This window comes from Chelon labrosus (genome assembly GCF_963514085.1).
Source record: "Chelon labrosus genome assembly, contig: SCAFFOLD_35, whole genome shotgun sequence".
Taxonomy (NCBI): Eukaryota; Metazoa; Chordata; class Actinopteri; order Mugiliformes; family Mugilidae; genus Chelon; species Chelon labrosus.
In genome coordinates this window covers 87,210-109,699 of record NW_028181632.1, presented here as the reverse complement: position 1 = coordinate 109,699, position 22,490 = coordinate 87,210, and the positions used below count along the sequence as shown (strand labels likewise).

The 22,490-nt window shown below is 41.6% G+C and overlaps 1 protein-coding gene across 3 annotated transcripts; it reads right to left on the bottom strand.

The window, feature by feature from the left end:
- Positions 1 to 13,356: 13,356 nt before the first annotated feature.
- Positions 13,357 to 20,787, bottom strand: LOC311509847 (uncharacterized protein). Of its 3 annotated transcripts, XM_084575285.1 has the most exons (7): positions 19,905 to 20,787; positions 17,984 to 19,009; positions 17,735 to 17,868; positions 16,040 to 17,269; positions 15,701 to 15,887; positions 15,243 to 15,370; positions 13,357 to 14,972 (listed from the first exon to the last, which is right to left on the bottom strand). In XM_084575285.1, the coding sequence occupies exons 4-7, from the start codon at positions 16,268 to 16,270 to the stop codon at positions 14,655 to 14,657; spliced, it is 864 nt and encodes a 287-aa protein (XP_084431411.1). In that variant the 5' UTR covers positions 16,271 to 17,269; positions 17,735 to 17,868; positions 17,984 to 19,009; positions 19,905 to 20,787; the 3' UTR covers positions 13,357 to 14,654. The 3 variants fall into 3 exon arrangements, with proteins under 3 accessions (XP_084431411.1, XP_084431409.1, XP_084431410.1); XM_084575283.1 differs by lacking the exons at positions 17,984 to 19,009; positions 19,905 to 20,787 and having other exon boundaries at positions 17,735 to 17,933; XM_084575284.1 differs by lacking the exons at positions 17,735 to 17,868; positions 17,984 to 19,009; positions 19,905 to 20,787 and having other exon boundaries at positions 16,040 to 17,508.
- Between the last annotated feature and the right edge of the window lie 1,703 nt (positions 20,788 to 22,490).

Below are 22,490 nucleotides of genomic sequence, written 5' to 3'. Positions count from 1 at the left end.
TGAATTTCAGTTAGAAGATGGCTAGAGGGAGAGAAAATGCTGAAACAAACCTCCTCGAACAGGAAGGCCTTGTGGCCAAACCGTGTTTCCAATCATTGAACCGACTTCACTTTGGGCATCTTGAGTCTTTCCTGAACGTCTAGATATGCAGTTTGTGGGTAAAATGAAGAAATGTGAGCTATAAAGAGCGATTCAAAGAAAGGATTGCTTCTGCTTTGCTCCAGAAATTTAACATGGCAGTCTATGAAGCTGTGGATGGGTGTTGCTGGCGCATCTTTGCGTCTCACGCCAAAACTATAAGACTTTACAGCTTTAGCAGACGAATTTGAGCGAGAAGACAAATTTTCCTACGTTTCTATGTATAAATTATGTCTGAGGTGTGAAATTTGTGGCCACGGGAGCAGTTTCTGTTTTATTTTTTGCCTATTTTCTTCTCTCCTCCTCACTCTACCTGCCACTCTAGCACCAACATTCCGCGCAATACACACCCATTATAAACCCTGAAATTTGAGTAAAAACCTACACAACTCTGAGGCTTCATAGTTTAAAAACGGTAAAAGTTGTCGATAAGTGAAGTGAATCGCTGAAGAGAAGGCAAGAGTACCTACGTTTTAAAATTTAAATGGAGTCTCTCGGTGAAAGTATGCCAGAGCAGTTCATTGTTGAAAATGTCTGTTGATTTATTTTTTTTTTTTTTCGGGCTTCTCCATTCATTTCAATGGGAAATTTCTCGCGGTTTTTCGCGAATAAATTCGCAAAAACTCGTCAATCCCTTATAAAAGTAATAGCACGGGATTCGGGATCAAAACACACGTTTTGATATATCATGTGTTGGGGTCCTCTCGCCGGTTCGGGCCGCATTAATCGGCGAAAAAGGGCGGAAAATGAATAATAAGTAAAAAAAAAAATAAAACTGCAAAGAAACACGCAGAAGATCAATAGTGGCCTCGTGTCATAGGCACTCGGCACTAATAACTGAGTGTTCAACAGCTCATTATTTATTTAATTAAAAACATCATATTATATTACTCCAATTATATATAAAATGTCATTAATGTGTTACAAGCCATAAACGTTTCCTACTTTATGTGGTGGAATAATATATTTTACAGTTTTATTTAAAAATATCTTCCCTTTAAATTGTAAAACTCCAACATTATGTTTTAACTTCAGTGCCGGTTTCATGACTGTGATAAGCTCCTGCTAGCAACGTGGCGAATTAGCCGGCGGCTAACCCCACTAGCCTCCGCGTTAGCTCGCGGCTAACTCCCGCGGCTAACTCCCGCGGCTAACTCGCGGTTAAGTCCCGCGAGTCCGCGGTTAATACCCGGTTAGCTCGCGGTTAACTCGAGGCTAGCTCGCGGTTAGCTCGAGGCTAACACCGCGGTTTAGTCAGCGGCGGTTAGCTAGCTCGCTAACATACATGAGCTATGCTGGAAGGCTAGCCTAAGGCTAAAACATTGGGCGGCTAGTAGTTAACTTCTATTAACAGTTCAGCTATGTTGGGCACAAACACTTAACATATAAATAATTCTAGAAACTCACTTACCTAATAAAGTGATAGCACCAACAGAGGAGGGAGGGAGGGAGAGAGAGAAGGAGGGAGAGGGAGAGAGAGAGGGAAGGAGGGAGAGAGGGAGGGAGAGAGAGAGAGGGGAGGGTCATGGAGTGTTCTGTCTCCCCATTGTAACAGTCTGAGAGTCCCTAATGTTTTGGCAGTCTGTGTCTGTAATGCTATAGTGGGAGGGGAGGGTGGGGGGGTTGGAGTGGGGGGGTCATAGTGTCAGGTTCTGGCTCCTACAGTACTGCAGTAATGGTTTGAGGGGTTTTAATGTTGTGGCAGAACCTGTTATCCACTCAGAACCCTTTTAGGGGGTCATAATGTTTTGGCAGTCTATTACTGTAATGCTAAAATGGAGTCGGAGGGGGGGGGGGGGGGGGTCATAGTGTCAGATTGTGCCACCATACTATAGTCCTGTAATAGGTTAAGTGGTCATAATGTTTTGGCAGTCTATTACTGTAATGCTTAAATGGAGTGGGGGGGGGGGTCATAGTGTCAGATTCTGCAGCCCAACTATAGTCCTGTAATGGGTTAAGTGGTCATAATGTTTTGGCAGTCTGTGTCTGTAATGCTATAGTGGGAGGGGAGGGTGGGGGGGTTGGAGTGGGGGGGTCATAGTGTCAGGTTCTGGCCCCCTACAGTACTGCAGTAATGGTTTGAGGGGTTTTAATGTTGTGGCAGAACCTGTTATCCACTCAGAACCCTTTTCCCTCCACTTTCTGTGTGCACCTGTGCTGAGTCTGCTCGTCAGGGCCCGTTGCCACGACTACACGCCGCACATGATATTCTATATGTTATACTCCCTTCTCTCCTGCACCCTAGGATTTGCCCTCCGAACAAATGCTCATAAATCAAAAACTACAAGTCCTATCGAGAAAACGAACACATTGTGAGCGTCAGCCGAGGGTTTTCTACAATTTAGTGTTATTCCCACGCGCGTACTGCGAAAATTGTGGCCGTAGTCGTTTTAGAAAAAAAGCATGCGACGAGAAAAATTGTCGAAAAATCGCTCTCGCTTTCCACATACACACACATGGAGAAAAATTCGAAAACTGATCGGCGCACTCCTCGCTCAGAGGAGCCTGCAGCCCAAACCGTACGTCCCACACAAATAAAAGCCACACCATGTGAAAGCCAACAAAAATCCCTACGTTTTTATGTATTTTTTATCTCTGTACCTCAAAAACTGTGGCCACCCCGTAAGATTGAACCTTTTTTTTTTCAGAATTTCGACGAAACTCTGAAGTTAGAGTGAGCGCCAGAGTGCGTCCATAGAGATCCATTATAAACGATGATTTTTTATTTTTTTTCCAAAATTTCACCAAAACGTAAACTGCGACCCTGACCAAACCGTAAAAGCTATCGAAACACCGTTTTCAGGACTGAAAAGCTACACTTCCCGTGCCTCGTACAAACTTTCAAGCAATTTTCTACTCCGAAGCACGGCCGAGTAATCGCTCGACAAAGCGAAGGAGGAGATTTTGGAATGTTGGCGATTTTTTCGGGCTTCTCCATTCATTTCAATGGGAAAAAACGCCCGCTTTTTGCCCGATTATTCTCGCCCCGTTGGAGGAATCGCTTAGAAAAGTCATAGCACACGATTCCCGATCAAGGCGCACGTCTGGATATACAATTTGTCTATTTTTCTTCAAAACTCTGGGACGAGTTATCCGGCGAAAAAAAGGCCGGAAGAAGCTATAAGAATATTAAACGCGAGCAATAGTAATATATGTGCCATGCACAGGCAGGCTGTGCCTGCCTGTGCATGCACTAGCTCCCATTGCCTGCAATGGGAGCTAGTGCATCGGCACAGATAATAAAACTGCAAAGAAACACGCAGAAGATTAATAGTGCCTCGTGCCTATGGCACTAATTAACTGCCAAGGACTACAAAAATGGCTGCAGCTGTGGCCCTGGCCTGAGGCTGCCATGGTGACTCTGCTGGTTGCCATGACTACTCACAGACACAGGGGAGGAGAAGGAAGAAATTTAGATTTTTTGCCCTCTGACAGTCCTCGCATTTGGGCTCACTGAGGCAAAACCAAAGCTCACATCAGAAAAAAAAACAGACAGTGATTGGCAGGAGAAGTTCCCGAACACACTGATGTAATTTTGGTGTCTCTGGAGTAAATATTGTGGAAACTGTGGCGAGTATAAGAAGAGGGTGGATTCAGCTTTCCTCGAAAATCAGCTTCATATTTTGAATGGGAGTTTATTGGCAGTTGGAGCGGGACACTCCTCACTCTGGGGCACGCCATTCAAATTCAGAAAATGTCTCGTCTTAGGCGAGCACATTGTATGAATCAGGACAAGTTCCTCTACAAAAGTGGAAAAAATCTAATGTCTACGATGTAAGATGTGCCCAGGAGCAGCGTGGAAAGAGAAAAATTTCAGTGAATTTCAGACAGCCTCTACCACTCTAGCCTCTGAGGTCCCCCACTCTACGCCGAACATTCCACGCAATACACACCCATTATAAACTCAGAAATTTCACATGATTGATCACGATGATTGACGAGTGATTGATCAAAAAGTATAAAAGATATCAAAAATCTGAATAGAATTTTTATAGAGGACAAATTTACCTACATTTTAAAGTTTAAATGAAGTCTCTAGGTGAAATTTTGCGGGAGGAGTTAGCTTTTGAAAATGCCCCTCAAAAGTGTCAGTTTTCTCGTTTTTTCGCAGTTTCCCATTCATTTCAATTGGACGATTTTCGCAGTTTTTCGGGAATAAATTCGCGAAAAATTCGTGGATTCCTTATAAAAGTAATAGCACACCGATCCCGATAAAGGCGCACGTTTTGATGTAATTTTTGTCGGTGTCGCCCCAAAATTGCGGGGCGAGTTTGAAATCGAAAAAAGGTACGGAAGATGAATAATATAGAAGAAACACGCAGAAGAACAATAGTGTCTCGTGCGTAGCCTCGAGTCACTAATAAAACTGCAAAGAAACACGCAGAAGATTAATAGTGCCTCGGGTCATAGGCACTCGGCACTAACTAGAAAATTCCCGCAGGAAATTTTGAGAGTGACTCGAGGGCTGCTGCCGGGGTTATTAAAAAAAGAAAAGGAAAAAGATGTTAGCATTACCAATACTAGAAAATTCCCGCAGGAAATTTTGAGAGTGACTCGAGGGCTGCTGCCGGGGTTATTAAAAAAAGAAAAGGAAAAAGATGTTAGCATTACCATTACTAATGTTGGCATTACCATTTGCCACGCTAACGCGCGGCGCTGACGCACTAAACTAGGCTAAGGCTAGGGATTAGCACAGTCACGCACACACACAATACGTGGATATCTTGTTACGTCACTGTATAATACCGGCGCCATCTTTAGGACCGCCCAGGGACCGCCAGTGACAGGAAGTAAACAGAAAATGCCTTCTATCTGCTGTGCTGTGGGCTGTGATAACAGCAAGTCAAAAAAAAAACGGGACATACGTTTTATAACATTCCTAAAAACGCTGAAAGAAGACATAAGTGGTTAGCCAGGATAAAAACCCACCTCTACTCCCTGGCATTTATTTTTCTTTAACCCTGTACTTCTGCTTATTCTCTGTATGTATGTGTTGCTTAGCTTAGGCTGTGTTTAGTCGTTCACTGTACAGCACTTTGGTCAGCTTATGCTGTTTGTAAAAGTGCTTTCTAAATTAAATTTACTTTACTATGTTTTCGCTAACAAATTTATGGTCAGTTAAAAAAACGAGATGCCATTATTATCCTAGCATTGACCTAGGAGGCTACCAGCTCTGTAGCACTCAGTAGCACCACCACCTAGCAAGTTAGTAGCGTAGTAAACTTAAAGGGGAACTCCGGCGCAAAATGAACCTGGGGTTAATAACACATGTGTACCGAGTTCGACCGTTCTCTGGTATTTGTTTTCATGTATTTGTTTTGTTAGTCAAATGTGACCAGTTTTCTTCAAACCGCTAATTAGCGTACAACGCTAGCCTTCGGGGCACACCGACACATGAAAAGAAATCGCTATTTCTATACCACTAACAAGGCTCACAATATCACCACACTTACACGGTAGCATAACTAGGGTCTCTACATGTAAACCGAAGCACTGAGAACTTTGCAAGTATACAGGCAGTTTATTAAAAAAGGAATACAGTACCGTTCGCGTCCGGCTCGCATATCCAAGCGGGCGCCATCTTGGGGATCTGAACTGTCTGTTGCCGGAAGAAAGCACTGAGAGCACTGAACGAAGAGAGTTCAGTTTCCCCAAGATGGCGCCCGCTTGGATATGTGAGCCGGACGCATAGCCGGACGTGTTATTAACCCCAGGTTCATTTTGCGCCGGAGTTCCCCTTTAAGTAAACATATATCTTACCTTTCCTGTAAATAAGAAAAGTTCCCTCATGTCCAGATGATAAACTCGTGGATCTGTCACCCATCCTGCTTTGAAATACATGAAGGCTTCCGTGCTCTTGTATGCCTTGAGGGACTCGCCGGAGTATGGGGAGGGGTTGTGGATCAGATAAATGTAAATGTCGCCAAAAGATATGTTTGGCAAGTTAACGGCAGATTTCAGCGGTGTCAGTAGTTGATTCGGAAGTACATACGGGTCAAAACCTAAAATATCATTTTTTTTTTAATATCGTTGCTTTTCTGTGTCAGAGAGATGCGACATCATCTGAGTAACGTTAGCAGAGCCCGTTTCTTGAACGTTAACGCTAGCCATTTCTCCCGCCGCTGAGTGGCGCTATGGTCCTAAAGATGGCGGCCACAACAAAAAGGTCACGTGATTGACCCGCATCAATAGAAAACATTCAGCTCAGATGTACACACAGAGCAAGCAGAGTGACAGTCACCTCAAAAAATGTCTTGCTTTACCTCTCTGTTACTGCCTGTCTGTCTTTTACCCTCTCTCTGTCTCTTTCTTTGTTATTTACTTAAATAAACTGAAATTAACTGCCAAGGACTACAAAAATGGCTGCAGCTGTGGCCCTGGTCTGAGGCTGCCATGGTGACTCTGCTGGTTGCCATGACTACTCACAGACACAGGAGAGGAGAAGGAAGAAATTTTGATTTTTTGCCCTCTGACAGTCCTCGCATTTGGGCTCACTGAGGCAAAACCAAAGCTCACATCAGAAAAAAAAAACAGACAGTGATTGGCAGGAGAAGTTCCCGAACACACTGATGTAATTTTGGTGTCTCTGGAGTAAATATTGTGGAAACTGTGGCGAGTATAAGAAGAGGGTGGATTCAGCTTTCCTCGAAAATCAGCTTCATATTTTGAATGGAGTTTATTGGCAGTTGGAGCGGGACACTCCTCACTCTGGTGCACGCCATTCAAATTCAGAAAATGTCTCGTCTTAGGCGAGCACATTGTATGAATCAGGACAAGTTCCTCTACAAAAGTGGAAAAAATCTAATGTCTACGATGTAAGATGTGCCCAGGAGCAGCGTGGAAAGAGAAAAATTTCAGTGAATTTCAGACAGCCTCTACCACTCTAGCCTCTGAGGTCTCCCACTCTAGGCCGAACATTCCACGCAATACACACCCATTATAAACTCAGAAATTTCACATGATTGATCACGATGATTGACGAGTGATTGATCGAAAAGTATAAAAGATATCAAAAATCTGTATAGAACTTTTATAGAGGACAAATTTACCTACATTTTAAAGTTTAAATGAAGTCTGTAGGTGAAATTTTGCGGGAGGAGTTAGCTTTTGAAAATGCCCTTCAAAAGTGTCAGTTTTCTCGTTTTTTCGCAGTTTCCCATTCATTTCAATGGGACGATTTTCGCAGTTTTTCGCGAATAAATTCGCGAAAAATTCGTGGATTCCTTATAAAAGTAATAGCACACCGATCCCGATAAAGGCGCACGTTTTGATGTAATTTTTGTCGGTGTCGCCCCAAAATTGCGGGGCGAGTTTGAAATCGAAAAAAGGTACGGAAGATGAACTAGAAAATTCCCGCGAGTGGGCTGTTGCCGGGGTTCTGCATTGAAAAAGCACACCTCAAATAGCCACAAATGTTAGCAATTAACATGTCTTTACATGCAGTCAAGCATTAGCCGCTAATGTTAGCAATTAGCATCTCTTTACTACCACGAGCGGCTAGCACGCTAGCTACTCATGGCAGTAAAGCATTAACCACAAATGTTAGCAATTAGCATGTCTTTACTACCATGAGCAGCTAGCATGCTGGCTGCTCTTGGTAGTAAAGCATTAGCCACTAATGTTAGCAATTAGCATGTCTTTACTAAGTAGCATGTCTTTACTACCATGAGAAGGGTCGTCCTTTATGCCCTTCTACAAACTGAAGGGCAGGTACAGGCAGCAGACCCCTCCCAGCTCCACCTGAAAGCCAGCATCAATGTCTTATGTTGTACGTCACTGCAGTCTGTCTGGATCAGCTGGAGGAAAACTATACGCAGACAAATAGACATGTCAAATAATGTTATGTAACATACTGAATATAACTCTTATGAGTGTTCAACAGCTCATTATTTATTTAATTAAAAACATCATATTATATTAAATTACTCCAACTATATATATATACTGTCATTAATGTTGTTACAAGCCATAAACGTTTCCTACTTTATGTGATGGAATAATATATTTTTGAGTTTGACACAGTTTTAGTGGCTAACCCCACTAGCCTCCACGTTAGCTCGCGGCTAACTCCCGCGGGTCCGCGGTTAAATCCCGGTTAGCTCGCGGTTAAGTCCCGGTTAGCTTGCGGTTAGCTCGAGGCTAGCTCGCGGTTAGCTCGAGGCTAACTCCGCGGTTTAGTCTCCCCATTGTAACAGTCTGAGAGTCCCCAATGTTTTGTCAGTCTGTGTCTGTAATGCTATAGTGGGAGGGGAGGTGGGGGGGTTGGAGTGGGGGGGTCATAGTGTCAGGTTCTGGCTCCCTACTATAGTCCTGTAATGGGTTTAGGGGGTCATAATGTTTTGGCAGTCTATTACTGTAATGCTTAAATGGAGTGGAGGGGGGTCATAGTGTCATATTCTGCAGCCCAACTATAGTCCTGTAATGGCTTAAGTGGTCATAATGTTTTGGCAGTTTCTTACTGTAATGGTTAAATGGAGTGGGGGGGGGGGGGGTCATAGTGTCAGATTCTGCCACCCTACTATAGTCCTGTAATGGGTTGAGGGGTCATAATGTTTTGGCAGTCTGTGTCTGTAATGCTATAGTGGGAGGGGGGGTGGGGGGGGTTGGAGTGGGGGGGTCATAATGTCAGGTTCTGGCCCCCTACAGTACTGCAGTAATGGTTTGGGGGGTTTTAATGTTTTGGCAGATCATGTTTTCCACTGAGAGCTCTTTTCCCGCCTCTCGTCCCCAGCAGCTGTGTGTGTGAACGTGTGTAAGCTGGTTGGGGTCTGGTTGTCATGGCTACCAGGGTCAACTGCTGCTGTTAGAATGTCAGTTGGAAGACGGGGAGAGAGAGAGAAAATGCTGAAAAAACGCCTCGAACAGGAAGGACTTGTGGCCAAACCGTATTTCCAATCATTGAACCGACTTAACTTTGGGCATCTTGAGGCTTTCCTGAACGTCTACATATGCAATTTGTGGGTAAAATGAAGAAATGTGACCTATTTAAAGCGATTCAAAGAAAGGTTACGTCTGCTTTCCTCCAGAAATTTCCCTGCCTTTTTAACATGGCAGTCTATGGAGCTGTGGATGGGTGTTGCTGGCGCATCTTTGTGTCTGACGCCAAAACTATAAGACTTACAGCTTTAGCAGACGAATTTGAGTGAGAAGACAAATTTTCCTACGTTTCTATGTATAAATTATGTCTGTCGTGTGAAATTTGTGTCCACGGGAGCAGTTTCTGTACAGTTTTTTGACTAATTTTCTTCTCTCCTCCTCACTCTAGCTGATGATGTCATCCACTCTAGCACAAACATTCCGCGCAATACACACCCATTATAAACCCTGAAATTTGAGTAAAAACCTACACAACTCTGAGGCTTCATAGTTTAAAAACGGTAAAAGTTGTCGATAAGTGAAGTGAATCTCTGAAGAGAAGGCAAGAGTACCTACGTTTTAAAGTTCAAATGAAGTCTCTCGGTTAAAGTATGCCAGAGCAGTTCATTGTTGAAAATGTCTGTTGATTTATTTATTTTTTCGGGCTTCTCCATTCATTTCAATGGGAAATTTATCGCGGTTTTTCGCGAATAAATTCGCGAAAAACTCACGAATCCCTTATAAAAGTAATAGCACGGAATTCGGGATCAAAACACACGTTTTGATATATCATGTGTTGGGGTCCTCTCGCCGGTTCGGGCCGCATTAATCGGCGAAAAAGGGCGGAAAATGAATAATAAGTAAAAACTAGAAAATTCCCGCGGAAATTTTTGAAGTGCCGAGTGGGCTGTTGCCGGGGTTGTGTATTGAAAAAGCACACCTCAAATAGTAATTTTTAACATGTATATTTACACACATGAGCCACTAATTCTACCATTAGCCACAATTGTTAGCAATTAGCATGTCTTTACATGCAGTCAAGCATTAGCTGCTAATGTTAGCAATTAGCATGTCTTTACGACCATGAGCAGCTAGCACGCTGGCTGCTCTTGGTAGTAAAGCATTAGCCACTAATGTTAGCAATTAGCATGTCTTTACTAAGTAGCATGTCTTTACTACCATGAGCAGCAGCTATAACAAAAAGCACAACTCAAATAGTCATTTAAGGCCTGGTTCCTACTGACAGGATGGGTGTGAGTTTGATGTCATGCAGGGTACAACAAACCAAACAGGATGAGGAGGATGCAGTAGGTCTGGCTGAGAGACAGAGAGACACTGATAAGGGTCGTCCCTTATGCTTCGCCTTCTACAAACTGAAGGGCAGGTACAGGCAGCAGACCCCTCCCAGCTCCACCTGAAAGCCAGCATCAAATAAGGAAGAGAGCGGGACGGATCGTCACACCCCCACCTTTAAGAGGGCTGTCCTCACTAGGATCCCCAGACAAAGAACGAGCAAATCGTAATAATTGATCGTTAATCATAATAATTTTAACAATAAAACTCATTACTCCTGCCTGAGCAATAGTTGAACAGTTTACGGCACAGTCTTACAGTTAGAAAAACATCAATATTAAACTTAACACATCCAGGCTGTAACAAGGAATCAGCGATGAAGTGAAGACCTTCAAATTGTCCTGTGAGTCCAGCTCTTTGTCTCACGTTGGACATCACTGCAGTCTGTCTGGATCAGCTGGAGGAATACTATATGCAGACAAATAGACCTGTCAAATAATGTTATGTAACATACTTAATATAACTCTTATGAGTGTCCAACAGCTCATTATTTATTTAATTAAAAACATCATATATTAAATTACTCCAATTATATATATATACTGTCATTAATGTTGTTGCAAGCCATAAATGTTTCCTACTTTATGTGGTGGAATAATATATTTTTCAGTTTGACACAGTTTCATTTAAAAATATCTTCCCTTTAAATTGTAAAACTTCAACATTATTACTGTGATAAGCTCCCGCGAGCAACGCGGCGAATTAGCCGGCGGCTAACCCCACTAGCCTCCGCGTTAGCTCACGGCTAACTGCCGCGGCTAATTCGTGTTTAACTCCCGCGGGTCCGCGGTTAAATCCCGGTTAGCTAGCGGTTAGCTAGCGGTTAGCTCGAGGCTAACTCCGCGGTTGAGTCCGCGGCGTTAAGGTAGCGGCTAGCTAGCTCCGTTAGCTCCGCTAGCTCGCTAACATACATGCGCTATGCTGGACGGCTAGTCGTTAGCGTCTGTTAGCAGTTTAGCTATTCACTGACCTAATAAGATGAAGGAAACGGGTCAGGGATGTTGTGTCAGGAGTTTCAGCAAAGCAGCCAGATATAATTTGTGTTTAAAATAAAGGAAAAGGTCAAACATGACTGAGAAGTTGTCATTCAGTCAATGAGAAGAGCTATAGCTAAGAGGCCCAGCAGATGTGTGACAGCACCAAGGGAGACAGGGATGGTTTGGGGGGTTTTAATGTTTTGGCAGATCCTGTTTTCCACTGGGAGCTTAAATAGTGGCTAGCGCTGACGCGCTAGCTGCTCTGCTTTCTCTGTCTGTCATTTTACACGAAGAACTACTAAAATGGCTGCCTAATGTTAGCATTAGGTTAATGCATGTCTTTAATTTTTAGTGGCAAGAAATTAGTGGCTAGCTATTCGCTAACATGCTAATGGTGCCACTAATGCTACCACCAATTTCTACCACTAAAAATTAGCATTAGCCGCTAATGGTAGCAATTAACATGACCCGCTAGCCACTAATTTTAACATTGGTTTAGTGTTAGCATGTCTTTTAAGCCACTAAAAATTAAATACATGCTAATTGCTAACATGCTAATTGCTAATATGCTATTCGCTAACATGCTAATGCTGCCACTAATGCTACCACCAATTTCTTGCCACTAAAAAGTAGCATTAGCCGCTAATGTTAGCAATTAACATGACGCGCTAGCCAATGACAGACAGACACCTGTCATTGTTCAACTTAGGTGCCAAAAGCCAAAATGGCTGCCCCACATACCAGTTACTTATGTCAGTTGGAAGTTTCCCGCCTCTTTCTGTGGAGACCCTCCTCTTCTGCTGCGTGTGAGCGTGTGTATGCCCGTTGGGGCCTTGTTGTCACGGTTACCAGTTTGAATTTCAGTTAGAAGATGGCTAGAGGGAGAGAAAATGCTGAAACGAACCTCCTCGAACAGGAAGGCCTTGTGGCCAAACCGTGTTTCCAATCATTGAACCGACTTCACTTTGGGCATCTTGAGTCTTTCCTGAACGTCTAGATATGCAGTTTTTGGGCAAAATGAAGAAATGTGAGCTATAAAGAGCGATTCAAAGAAAGGATTGCTTCTGCTTTGCTCCAGAAATTTAACATGGCAGTCTATGAAGCTGTGGATGGGAGTTGCTGGCGCATCTTTGCGTCTCACGCCAAAACTATAAGACTTTACAGCTTTAGCAGACGAATTTGAGCGAGAAGACACATTTTCCTACGTTTCTATGTATAAATTATATCTGAGGTGTGAAATTTGTGGCCACGGGAGCAGTTTCTGTTTTATTTTTTGCCTAATTTTCTTCTCTCCTCCTCACTCTAGCTGATGATGTCATCCACTCTGGCACAAACATTCCGCGCAATACACACCCATTATAAACCCTGAAATTTGAGTAAAAACCTACACAACTCTGAGGCTTCATAGTTTAAAAACGGTAAAAGGAGTCGATAAGTGAAGTGAATCGCTGAAGAGAAGGCAAGAGTACCTACGTTTTAAAATTTAAATGGAGTCTCTCGGTGAAAGTATGCCAGAGCAGTTGATTGTTGAAAATGTCTGTTGATTTATTTTTTTTTTCGGGCTTCTCCATTCATTTCAATGGGAAATTTTCTGCGGTTTTTCGCGAATAAATTCGCGAAAAACTCGTCAATCCCTTATAAAAGTAATAGCACGGGATTCGGGATCAAAACACACGTTTTGATATATCATGTGTTGGGGTCCTCTCGCCGGTTCGGGCCGCATTAATCGGCGAAAAAGGGCGGAAAATGAATAATAATAATAAAACTGCAAAGAAACACGCAGAAGATTAATAGTGCCTCGTGCCTATGGCACGAGGCACTACTCCCAGAGCTTGCTAGCTCTGGGAGTAGTGCCTCGGGTCATAGGCACTCGGCACTAACTAGAAAATTCCCGCAGGAAATTTTGAGAGTGACTCGAGGGCTGCTGCCGGGGTTATTAAAAAAAGAAAAGGAAAAAGATGTTAGCATTACCAATACTAATGTTGGCATTACCATTTGCCACGCTAACGCGCGCCGCTGACGCACTAAACTACACAGTAAATTTTGCAGTGTTAAAGTAACACTTAAAGAGTTAAATTTAACACCATTTCCGAGTGTATTTGGTCCAACTCGGAATTAGTGTTAAATTAACTCTTACCATAGTGTTTAGAATTTAGAGTTAAATTAACTCTAAATAGAGTAAAAATTTAACACTCGCTTACACTGAATAGTGTTATTGAAATTTTACACCAAAGGTTAAATAACACTGAAGAGTGTAAATATTATTCTTGGTAGAGTTGATAATTCACTCTTCTATGGTGTCAAATCAATTCTGATTGAGTTCCATTCCAGTACAGATTAACACTCTAATAAGTGTTGATATTACACACTACTGTGTTGATAATTTACTCTCTTGCAGTGAAAAACAAGCTCTTATAGAGTAAAATTCTAACACTGTATAGTGTGAATGAAATTTGACACCATTTCTGAAAATAAATCTTAGCAGTGTTAATTTTACACTTTTGTAGTGTCAACTTACATGCAACACCATTAAGTGAGTAAAAATCACAAGTTTCCACAAAATAATGCATTTAAGAACTTTATTAGCAGCTCTCAACTATGTCAGGCTGAAATATCATCTCATCAAAACATCTCATGTAGAATACAAATCTACATTTAAAACATTGACCTTAAGTCTGCATAAAATGACAATATGGAACAACATAGAAAGAAGAATCTGTCGTTCCATACTTCAATTGTACATCAAATGGTCTGAAGTAACGCAGCTCATTTATGTTCAACATCTTTAGAACCCTGTCAGGATGCAGCCTGACCTCTGTTTCCTGTGGAGATAAGCACTGTAAAGCTGCATCTTTAGCTTGACTATGAATCTCAGAACACACTTCTTCCATAGAGGAAACAAAACTATTTACAGCAGATTGACTTAATCCGGCTGCCTTGAGTTGTGCAACAGCAGAAGCACACATATCTAGAGTGCTCCTATTGGAGTTTCTCAACAGTTCAGATGTTGTGGTTACCTCATCTTTGTTACCCGTCAGCGATGTTGTGGCTGTCTCATCTACATTAGCTGTCACCACCTCTCCTGTGCTCAAATTAACATCAGTGTCAACCTCCTGGTCAATATACTCAGTGTGTTTGGTGTTTAAATGTTTCCTAAAACCAGAAAATGTACCAAACACACATCCACATCCAGTCTGGGCACATTTAAGCCTGAGATTTTTTCCAGGTAAGTAACCATGAACTAATCGTAAATGCCTAACAAGCATATTTGAACTTGTTAACTCAGCCTGACAAACAAAACACTGCATGATAGAGGAGAAACTTCAAGCACTAATGAAGCAACCTCGCCCTAACTTCAGAGACACGAGGACTTTCCTTGACCTTGCCGACATCAATGTTGTACACTGTGGTTTGGATAAAAGTGTACATGTTGTGGAGCATGCTGTTGTATGATGTGCCAAACACAAAATGAGCCTTAAACAGTTCATCAAAGGCACCAAGAGAAGAGGTTGACCTGCAAGGTATGGCATTCTTGTCAAGAATGATGAAGAACTGATGGATTGCATTCTTCTTAACTCCAACAGCCAGGAGATAGGGTTGAGCTCTGGTGGTGATGGCATCGAGATGCTCTTGAATGTTTGTTCCACTCTGCGAAGACAAACACATGAAGATATGATTACAATTGGACAACTGTAATACATAAAACCAAAACAAAAAGAACAGAAAAACTAAATAATAATACTTTAAGTGAGACATATTCACCACCAACTAGTTGCTTAGAATACACGTTAGCATCATATTGGCTGTCAGTACTCATTACAAAGCACTTTATTAATGCCTTATTGTGCATGACCATATTCTACAACTATTAGGCAATTATATAAGATTTGTCCCTCAATAACCTCCAAAAACACAAACCTTCTTGAAGACCACAAGATGCTTCTCTGCTTGGGATGCCGAAACCTTTCCTGGTCTCTTCCGACCCTGAGCAGAGGGTGGAATCAGGTGTAGCAGCAATAAAACCGACGAAAGGTCACTGTCCCAACCTGTAACAACAATCGTGTGTTCAATCTCAACACACTTCAGTTATGCGGGCTGTCAACAAAATTCAGTGGCTCTGCAATGGCAGTAGCATTTAAATAAAAAAAAAAAAAAACAATAACGGAAAGATAGCAGTTTTATATCATCACAAGAAGTTATCCAAATCAAACCATGGGACAAACACTTCAGTGCTTTTGAAGTTTTGTTCAATATACTGCGTACATAATGTCCTCTTACATTTATCACACATCCAGATATGTAAATGTTTAGATATGATAATTATATATTCCAAGTATATGAGAGCAGCAGAAGAAGAACACGAACAATTATCTTACCAAAGTCAACATCAACTTCAGTGCCATCCTCAGGAGGATCAGCTGCCAGCAAGAGTTCTTCAAGCTCACTTGTGGATAGAAGCTTTCTGCATTGTTGGATGATCTTTTTCTTGAACATGACCGGCCACCTCTCCAGAAGCTTGCTTGAGGTATCCTCTCCAAACATCAGAATGAAATCCTGTTCAACCTGGGGTGGGGTGGTGATGGGTGACAATTTCAATTTCAGGCAACCAAAGTTAACGGGTGATAGTTATTGGGGTATTACTACAACGCCTGTCTACCGTCTTATAAAAACTATTCAACTGTCATAATGTTTTCAAAATAATGATAGATAATTACCAAGCCTTTGACGTCTTTAAAACGTGGAAAGTCAGACAGTATGTTGCTCGACTGCTGGGGGTCAAGGACCATGTTGCGGCGATACACAAACGTCAGTTTCATTTTCTTCTTGACAGTGTCCTCATCAGCTGAATGTTTCATCAATGAGATTGCTTCGTTGCACTCATCTTCAGTCAGGGCAGTCTCTGGATCGAACTCGGACTCTCGTCTGACAGTTGGTCCTCCAGACATGGCTTCACCAGATGATCCTTTGGCTGATTCTACATAACATGGGAAAATACAGTATTATAAATACTGATATCAAAAACAGTTTTAGAAACCTGGCAAACTTTTAAAGAGGTACTCTTTACTCTTTATACCAAAAGTATAAACTTAATTACTGACTGTACTGTGATGAAACATATCAGTGCTGGTGTTAATATTGACATTTTTTTCTTCACAACTTATGATTATTACTATTATTTTGTGCATTGAAAGTGGCTCAAAATGTCTACTGTTTTGAATCACCCTAAAATTTGCCATGCCAGCCTGTAGACAAAGTCAGAGGAATTGAAGGGTGTAGTTAGACTTCAAGAAAAATATTGTATTATTTTAAACATTATGTGCAACAAATGCAATAACTGATCTTGCGACTGTTTTGTTCCATACATTTTTCCAGTATTACCTCCAAACGACGATCGCCTGTCTTTAGCTGTGCCTCTCTGAATAGTTTTAATCCTCCAGGCCAAGTACCCAGTTCCACTCTCACCATCATAATAGTGCTCCTTGGAGGATGAAAGGATAACAAAAAAAAAAGACATTCATTAATAACATTTAAAAGTGAAAACAACAGGCTCCGATAGGATTCAAAATTTTTCAATACAGCATTTAACATTACTACAACCATTACTGTGTGCAACTCACATAGCCACTCTTAGAGAATGGGTCACTGAGGTAGGGGAATAAGGTCACTATTCCTCTGGCGTACATTTCTTTCACTTGTCTGGGTGGGGATGTACTGCAAGGAGAAAGGGGTTTGCGGTTATATTCACTGGATTTAATTTCGATTTCAAATTAATCTCTAAGCAGAACACAAGGACTGTTAACAAATTACCCATTCTTTTCTGTCATGTCAGCTGCTAGTATGTTGACCATTTTTCGTCTGGTTTCATCAGTCAAGGATTTGGTTCGCCTGTATTCATTTATTACACGTTCCCCACCAGGTTTGTTGGTAAGAACGGATTCCACCAACTTGAAACACAATACAAAACAATTCAGCACATTAGGACTATATCCACTGCAAATCAGAGTTCACTTAAATGCTGGAAATAAATTCATATCATGGCTAAAGATGTCCCGATTCAATCTCAAAGATATCGGCGGAACAATCAGCAGACTACAGACAGTTTATTAATTCAGGTAAAGGCTGCACCGAAGTAACAAACACTGAAGAGCTCCATCCAGACAGTGACAAGGTTATAAGGATTACAGAGAGGATTTGTTGATTTATATTTTATTGTTAAAGATAATAATAATAAAAACAAGCATATACATTTAATTGATTTTAATAACTTTGATGTACTTGAAGTGTACACTTTATTATAATAAAATAAAAAACTTTCAGGAGCTAAAAAACAAAAAACTTCAAGACATAATGAGATCAACAATGTCTTCCAACCACGTAAATGTCATAAGAACTTATTTATAAGAACTTACTTGCTCAGCTTCTGCGTCCAACCTCTGGCGTTTTCTGGAGGGACTATCGGAAATGATGTCTGTGTCCTCAGAGTCCAAGGAATTGAGGGATGATGGTTGGGATTGCTCAGGAGAGGCTACCGTGGAAACAGATTCTAATCATGAATTGAGAAATCGAAATAAGAACACATTATATAGAGTTTGCTGTTAACCCTAACCTGTCACTTCTAATAAACATCATAACATAATAGAAATTTAACAGAAACAAACCTGAGTCATATTTGATGGTTAACACCCCAGTTGAGGGATCCGTTACTACATCCTGAAAAACATCTTCATCCAACTCAGTCCCTGAACTGTCGACAACTTTCACACCTTCTGTTACAGCTGGGACACCAAACTTTGCAAATGCTAGGACACAGGAACAAAAGCTAGTGTAAACAAGAAAACCATTGCTTATCTAATGATAACATTTCACTACTCACTTAATATTCACTGAGTCTGGATTACCTTTTACAGTAGGGCTCAAACAAACACTTAATGTGAATTAAAATTATTTTTTATGTTTTTGTACCAACTATACTTTAAGCAATGCATCCAAAGTTAAGGGTGTGGTTAGAAAGGGTAACACAAAACACATATAGACGTTTGTAAGATATTGATTCATTCCAAAATCCAAGAACTTAAAATTTTCCATCATTTTATATTAATATTCCAGTATATCAATTTTAAACAGCTACTATTACTATTAGCATTTAAAGCTCCTTGTGCAAATCTTAATTCCCTGCAGAGAGTATCAGCACAGTTCATGGTTAAAGTTCATGTGCTCATTATTACAATAAACAAAAACTATATGCACTGTATTCCCTCAAATTTGAGAATATACATAACATACATAAGAATATCATGCATTTCAACTGAACAGTCCAGAAGCGAGGCCACCTTTTGAGGTGAATCACGTTCACTTTGAGTATAATAAAGTTTGTTTCAAGCCACCAAACTGCTGGGAAATAATCAGCTATTTTGCAGAAATGACCAGTAAGATTTAATTTAACTTAATCATGTCATCTTCCTGAAGGTGCCCAACTGTCATACGGATTTACTTTACATTGCTGTAGTAACGTTACTTAATCCTACCGTTACAATACAAAAACCACCGGGCGCGTCCGCATTACATGTGCTATTCAATGTTTCAAAACCCACCGGCAGCCGTGGTACGGGAAGCGTCACCAAAGCGGGCCTCCGCTGATCTATTTTTGACGGACACCGCGGGCAGCCCGCTTCAACACAGAGCACCTCCAGAGAACGTCTAATATGGGGAGAAGTTCCACTCTCACTGAACTTCCGGGTTCTGAACTGTTGCAGTTCCACTCTGATTCCATATGAGGGCGCTCTCAGGACGAGTGCAGAATGAATGGCGGTCTATGGAGCAATACCCCTCAAAATCCACTTTTCTCAGGATATAATTTTTTGTGCAGTAATTTGAATATTGAATTTGAAAGGAGATGCAAAGAAATTACACACTGCTGGGTGTTAGATTTTTTAGAGTCACTTATTTGCTTTAAAAAGTATTTTAAAATGTCAATGACGTCATACACATCGTACGACCAGATACTGCTTTACGGCAATCCTTCAGTCACTGCTTTGGTGCTTTCGCGCTCTGCACTTTCTTTTCTCTCGAGGCATGGACAACACAGCTGACACGGGTAAATAATCATGGTAGAAGAGTTTCTGTTTCGTTGTTTTAAAAGACCGGGCCGAAAAAAAATAAACTTGGGCGAAAAAGTCCGTCTTAACATTCTGGTCCCGCTTCGGATGCCACGATGCCGTCAAGCGGGATCTGGTCGTAATCAGTCCTTCACTGACCAATCAGCGTTCATTAGCACAATGCTAGCGTGTTATGGGCAACAACAACTCAACCTGTAAGAAAACGAAAGGACATAAGTTCTCGTTCATTCAACTTTTGACCTGTAACCCATGTTGAACTTGCAAAACCTACAATCAAATCTGAGATTTATCAACGACAATCGGGTGAAAGAGACACATTTAGCCGTTTAGCTCCATAGAGTCCCATTCATGTTGCACTCATGGCGATCGCCCCCAGTGGAAATCTGGTGGAACTGCAACCACAATTCGTTACAATGGGACTTAATAGAGAGTGGGAAGGCTCTCCGTAGACGGGCTCTGGCACCTCGAGCGGGCAGAAGCCGGACACAGAAAAAGCAGAGAGGATCCGGTCGATTTTCAAAATAAAACACCCCGCGCAAACTACCGGTAGTAAAAACAGACAAAAGAGAAACTAATTAACTACGTAGCATATTTACACACGGAGAAGCAGATCTAGAAGCACATAAACGAAAGAAAATGACAAAAATCTGAGCAAGTAAACAAAGTCTGGTGGGCTAATCGCTTCTGAAACGCTCCCGCTAGGGTTTGAAGTCGCGTGCAGGACCGACCAAAACAGCGTCACGTGACAGAGACGTGCGGGTTTCGGGGTTAAATTTAATGTCTCCAACACATTAAAAACGACAACGTCTGTCAGTAACACCTGCGGTAACTTTAAAATACAAAAGACAACGCTTACTCAGTACCCAGAGTTAATGTCTACCCGCTCATGCAAAGGCAACGGATAGTCCAGCTAACATGAACTTTAGCTAGTTTAGCCAACTCCCCACACTAGCAATCTTCGCTATTCCACTATAATATTTGAACGTCACAAAGAACTACACAATCACACATCCACACTGTATTAACAAAGTTAACATAACTCTTGATAATTTGAGTGTTTGCTAGTTAATGTTAATTAGCTAACGTTAGCTACCTTAATGCTGCTCGCACATGGACTTGACATTCACTCGGCCACTACACATTAGCCGTCTGAAATTCGGCATTTGAAGACATAAAACGAGTTAAAGTTCACAGTTAACAGTGATATAAAGTCATTCTAAAATGCTGCTTCTGTTGAAAGGACAAATAATGCGTTTAATAGTCAATTAGGAGACACTTACCGCAGTCCTTCGGCACGAAGAAAATGGCGGCCTGAAATTTCCATTAGACGAGGGGGGTGGGCGGAGCTTTCCAGAGTACGTTTGACCAACACTGGGCGGTATCTTACTCCAGCTGTTGTTGTAATAACTCTGAAGGAGTCAATGTACTTTGACACTGCATATTTAACACTGTAGAATTTACTTTGAGCTAAGGGTAGAGATTAGCACAGTCACGCACACACACAATAGAAAACATTCAGCTCAGATGTACACACAGAGCAAGCAGAGTGACAGTCACCTCAAAAAATGTCTTGCTTTACCTCTCTGTTACTGCCTGTCTGTCTTTTACCCTCTCTCTGTCTCTTTCTTTGTTATTTACTTAAATAAACTGAAATTAACTGCCAAGGACTACAAAAATGGCTGCAGCTGTGGCCCTGGCCTGAGGCTGCCATGGTGACTCTGCTGGTTGCCATGACTACTCACAGACACAGGAGAGGAGAAGGAAGAAATTTTGATTTTTTGCCCTCTGACAGTCCTCGCATTTGGGCTCACTGAGGCAAAACCAAAGCTCACATCAGAAAAAAAAAACAGACAGTGATTGGCAGGAGAAGTTCCCGAACACACTGATGTAATTTTGGTGTCTCTGGAGTAAATATTGTGGAAACTGTGGCGAGTATAAGAAGAGGGTGGATTCAGCTTTCCTCGAAAATCAGCTTCATATTTTGAATGGGAGTTTATTGGCGGTTGGAGCGGGACACTCCTCACTCTGGGGCACGCCATTCAAATTCAGAAAATGTCTCGTCTTAGGCGAGCACATTGTATGAATCAGGACAAGTTCCTCTACAAAAGTGGAAAAAATCTAATGTCTACGATGTAAGATGTGCCCAGGAGCAGCGTGGAAAGAGAAAAATTTCAGTGAATTTCAGACAGCCTCTACCACTCTAGCCTCTGAGGTCTCCCACTCTACGCCGAACATTCCACGCAATACACACCCATTATAAACTCAGAAATTTCACATGATTGATCACGATGATTGACGAGTGATTGATCGAAAAGTATAAAAGATATCAAAAATCTGAATAGAACTTTTATAGAGGACAAATTTACCTACATTTTAAAGTTTAAATGAAGTCTCTAGGTGAAATTTTGCGGGAGGAGTTAGCTTTTGAAAATGCCCCTCAAAAGTGTCAGTTTTTTCGTTTTTTCGCAGTTTCCCATTCATTTCAATGGGACGATTTTCGCAGTTTTTCGCGAATAAATTCGCGAAAACTTCGTGGATTCCTTATAAAAGTAATAGCACACCATTCCCGATAAAGGCGCACGTTTTGATGTAATTTTTGTCGGTGTCGCCCCAAAATTGCGGGGCGAGTTAGAGACCGAAAAAAGGTACGGAAGATGAATAATAATATAGAAGAAACACGCAGAAGAACAATAGTGTCTCGTGGCTTCGCCACGAGACACGACTCCCCATATAGCTTAGAGCTATATGGGGAGTCGTGTCTCGTGCGTAGCCTCGAGTCACTAAATAGCTTAGAGCTATATGGGGAGTCGTGTCTCGTGCGTAGCCTCGAGTCACTAACTAGAAAATTCCCGCGGAAATTTTTGAAGTGCCGAGTGGGCTGTTGCCGGGGTTGTGTATTGAAAAAGCACACCTCAAATAGTAATTTTTAACATGTATATTTACACACATGAGCCACTAATTCTACCATTAGCCACAATTGTTAGCAATTAGCATGTCTTTACATGCAGTCAAGCATTAGCTGCTAATGTTAGCAATTAGCATGTCTTTA

Excerpts from the sequence above, each read along its gene's own strand:
- LOC311509847 (XM_084575285.1), bottom strand. The coding sequence starts at position 16,270 with ATGTCTGGAGGACCAACTGTCAGACGAGAGTCCGAGTTCGATCCAGAG. Across the intron at positions 15,371-15,700 it reads TGAAGTTGATGTTGACTTTG|GTTGGGACAGTGACCTTTCG; the intron begins GTAAGATAATTG and ends TTGTTGTTACAG. Across the intron at positions 14,973-15,242 it reads ATCTTGTGGTCTTCAAGAAG|AGTGGAACAAACATTCAAGA; the intron begins GTTTGTGTTTTT and ends TTGTCTTCGCAG.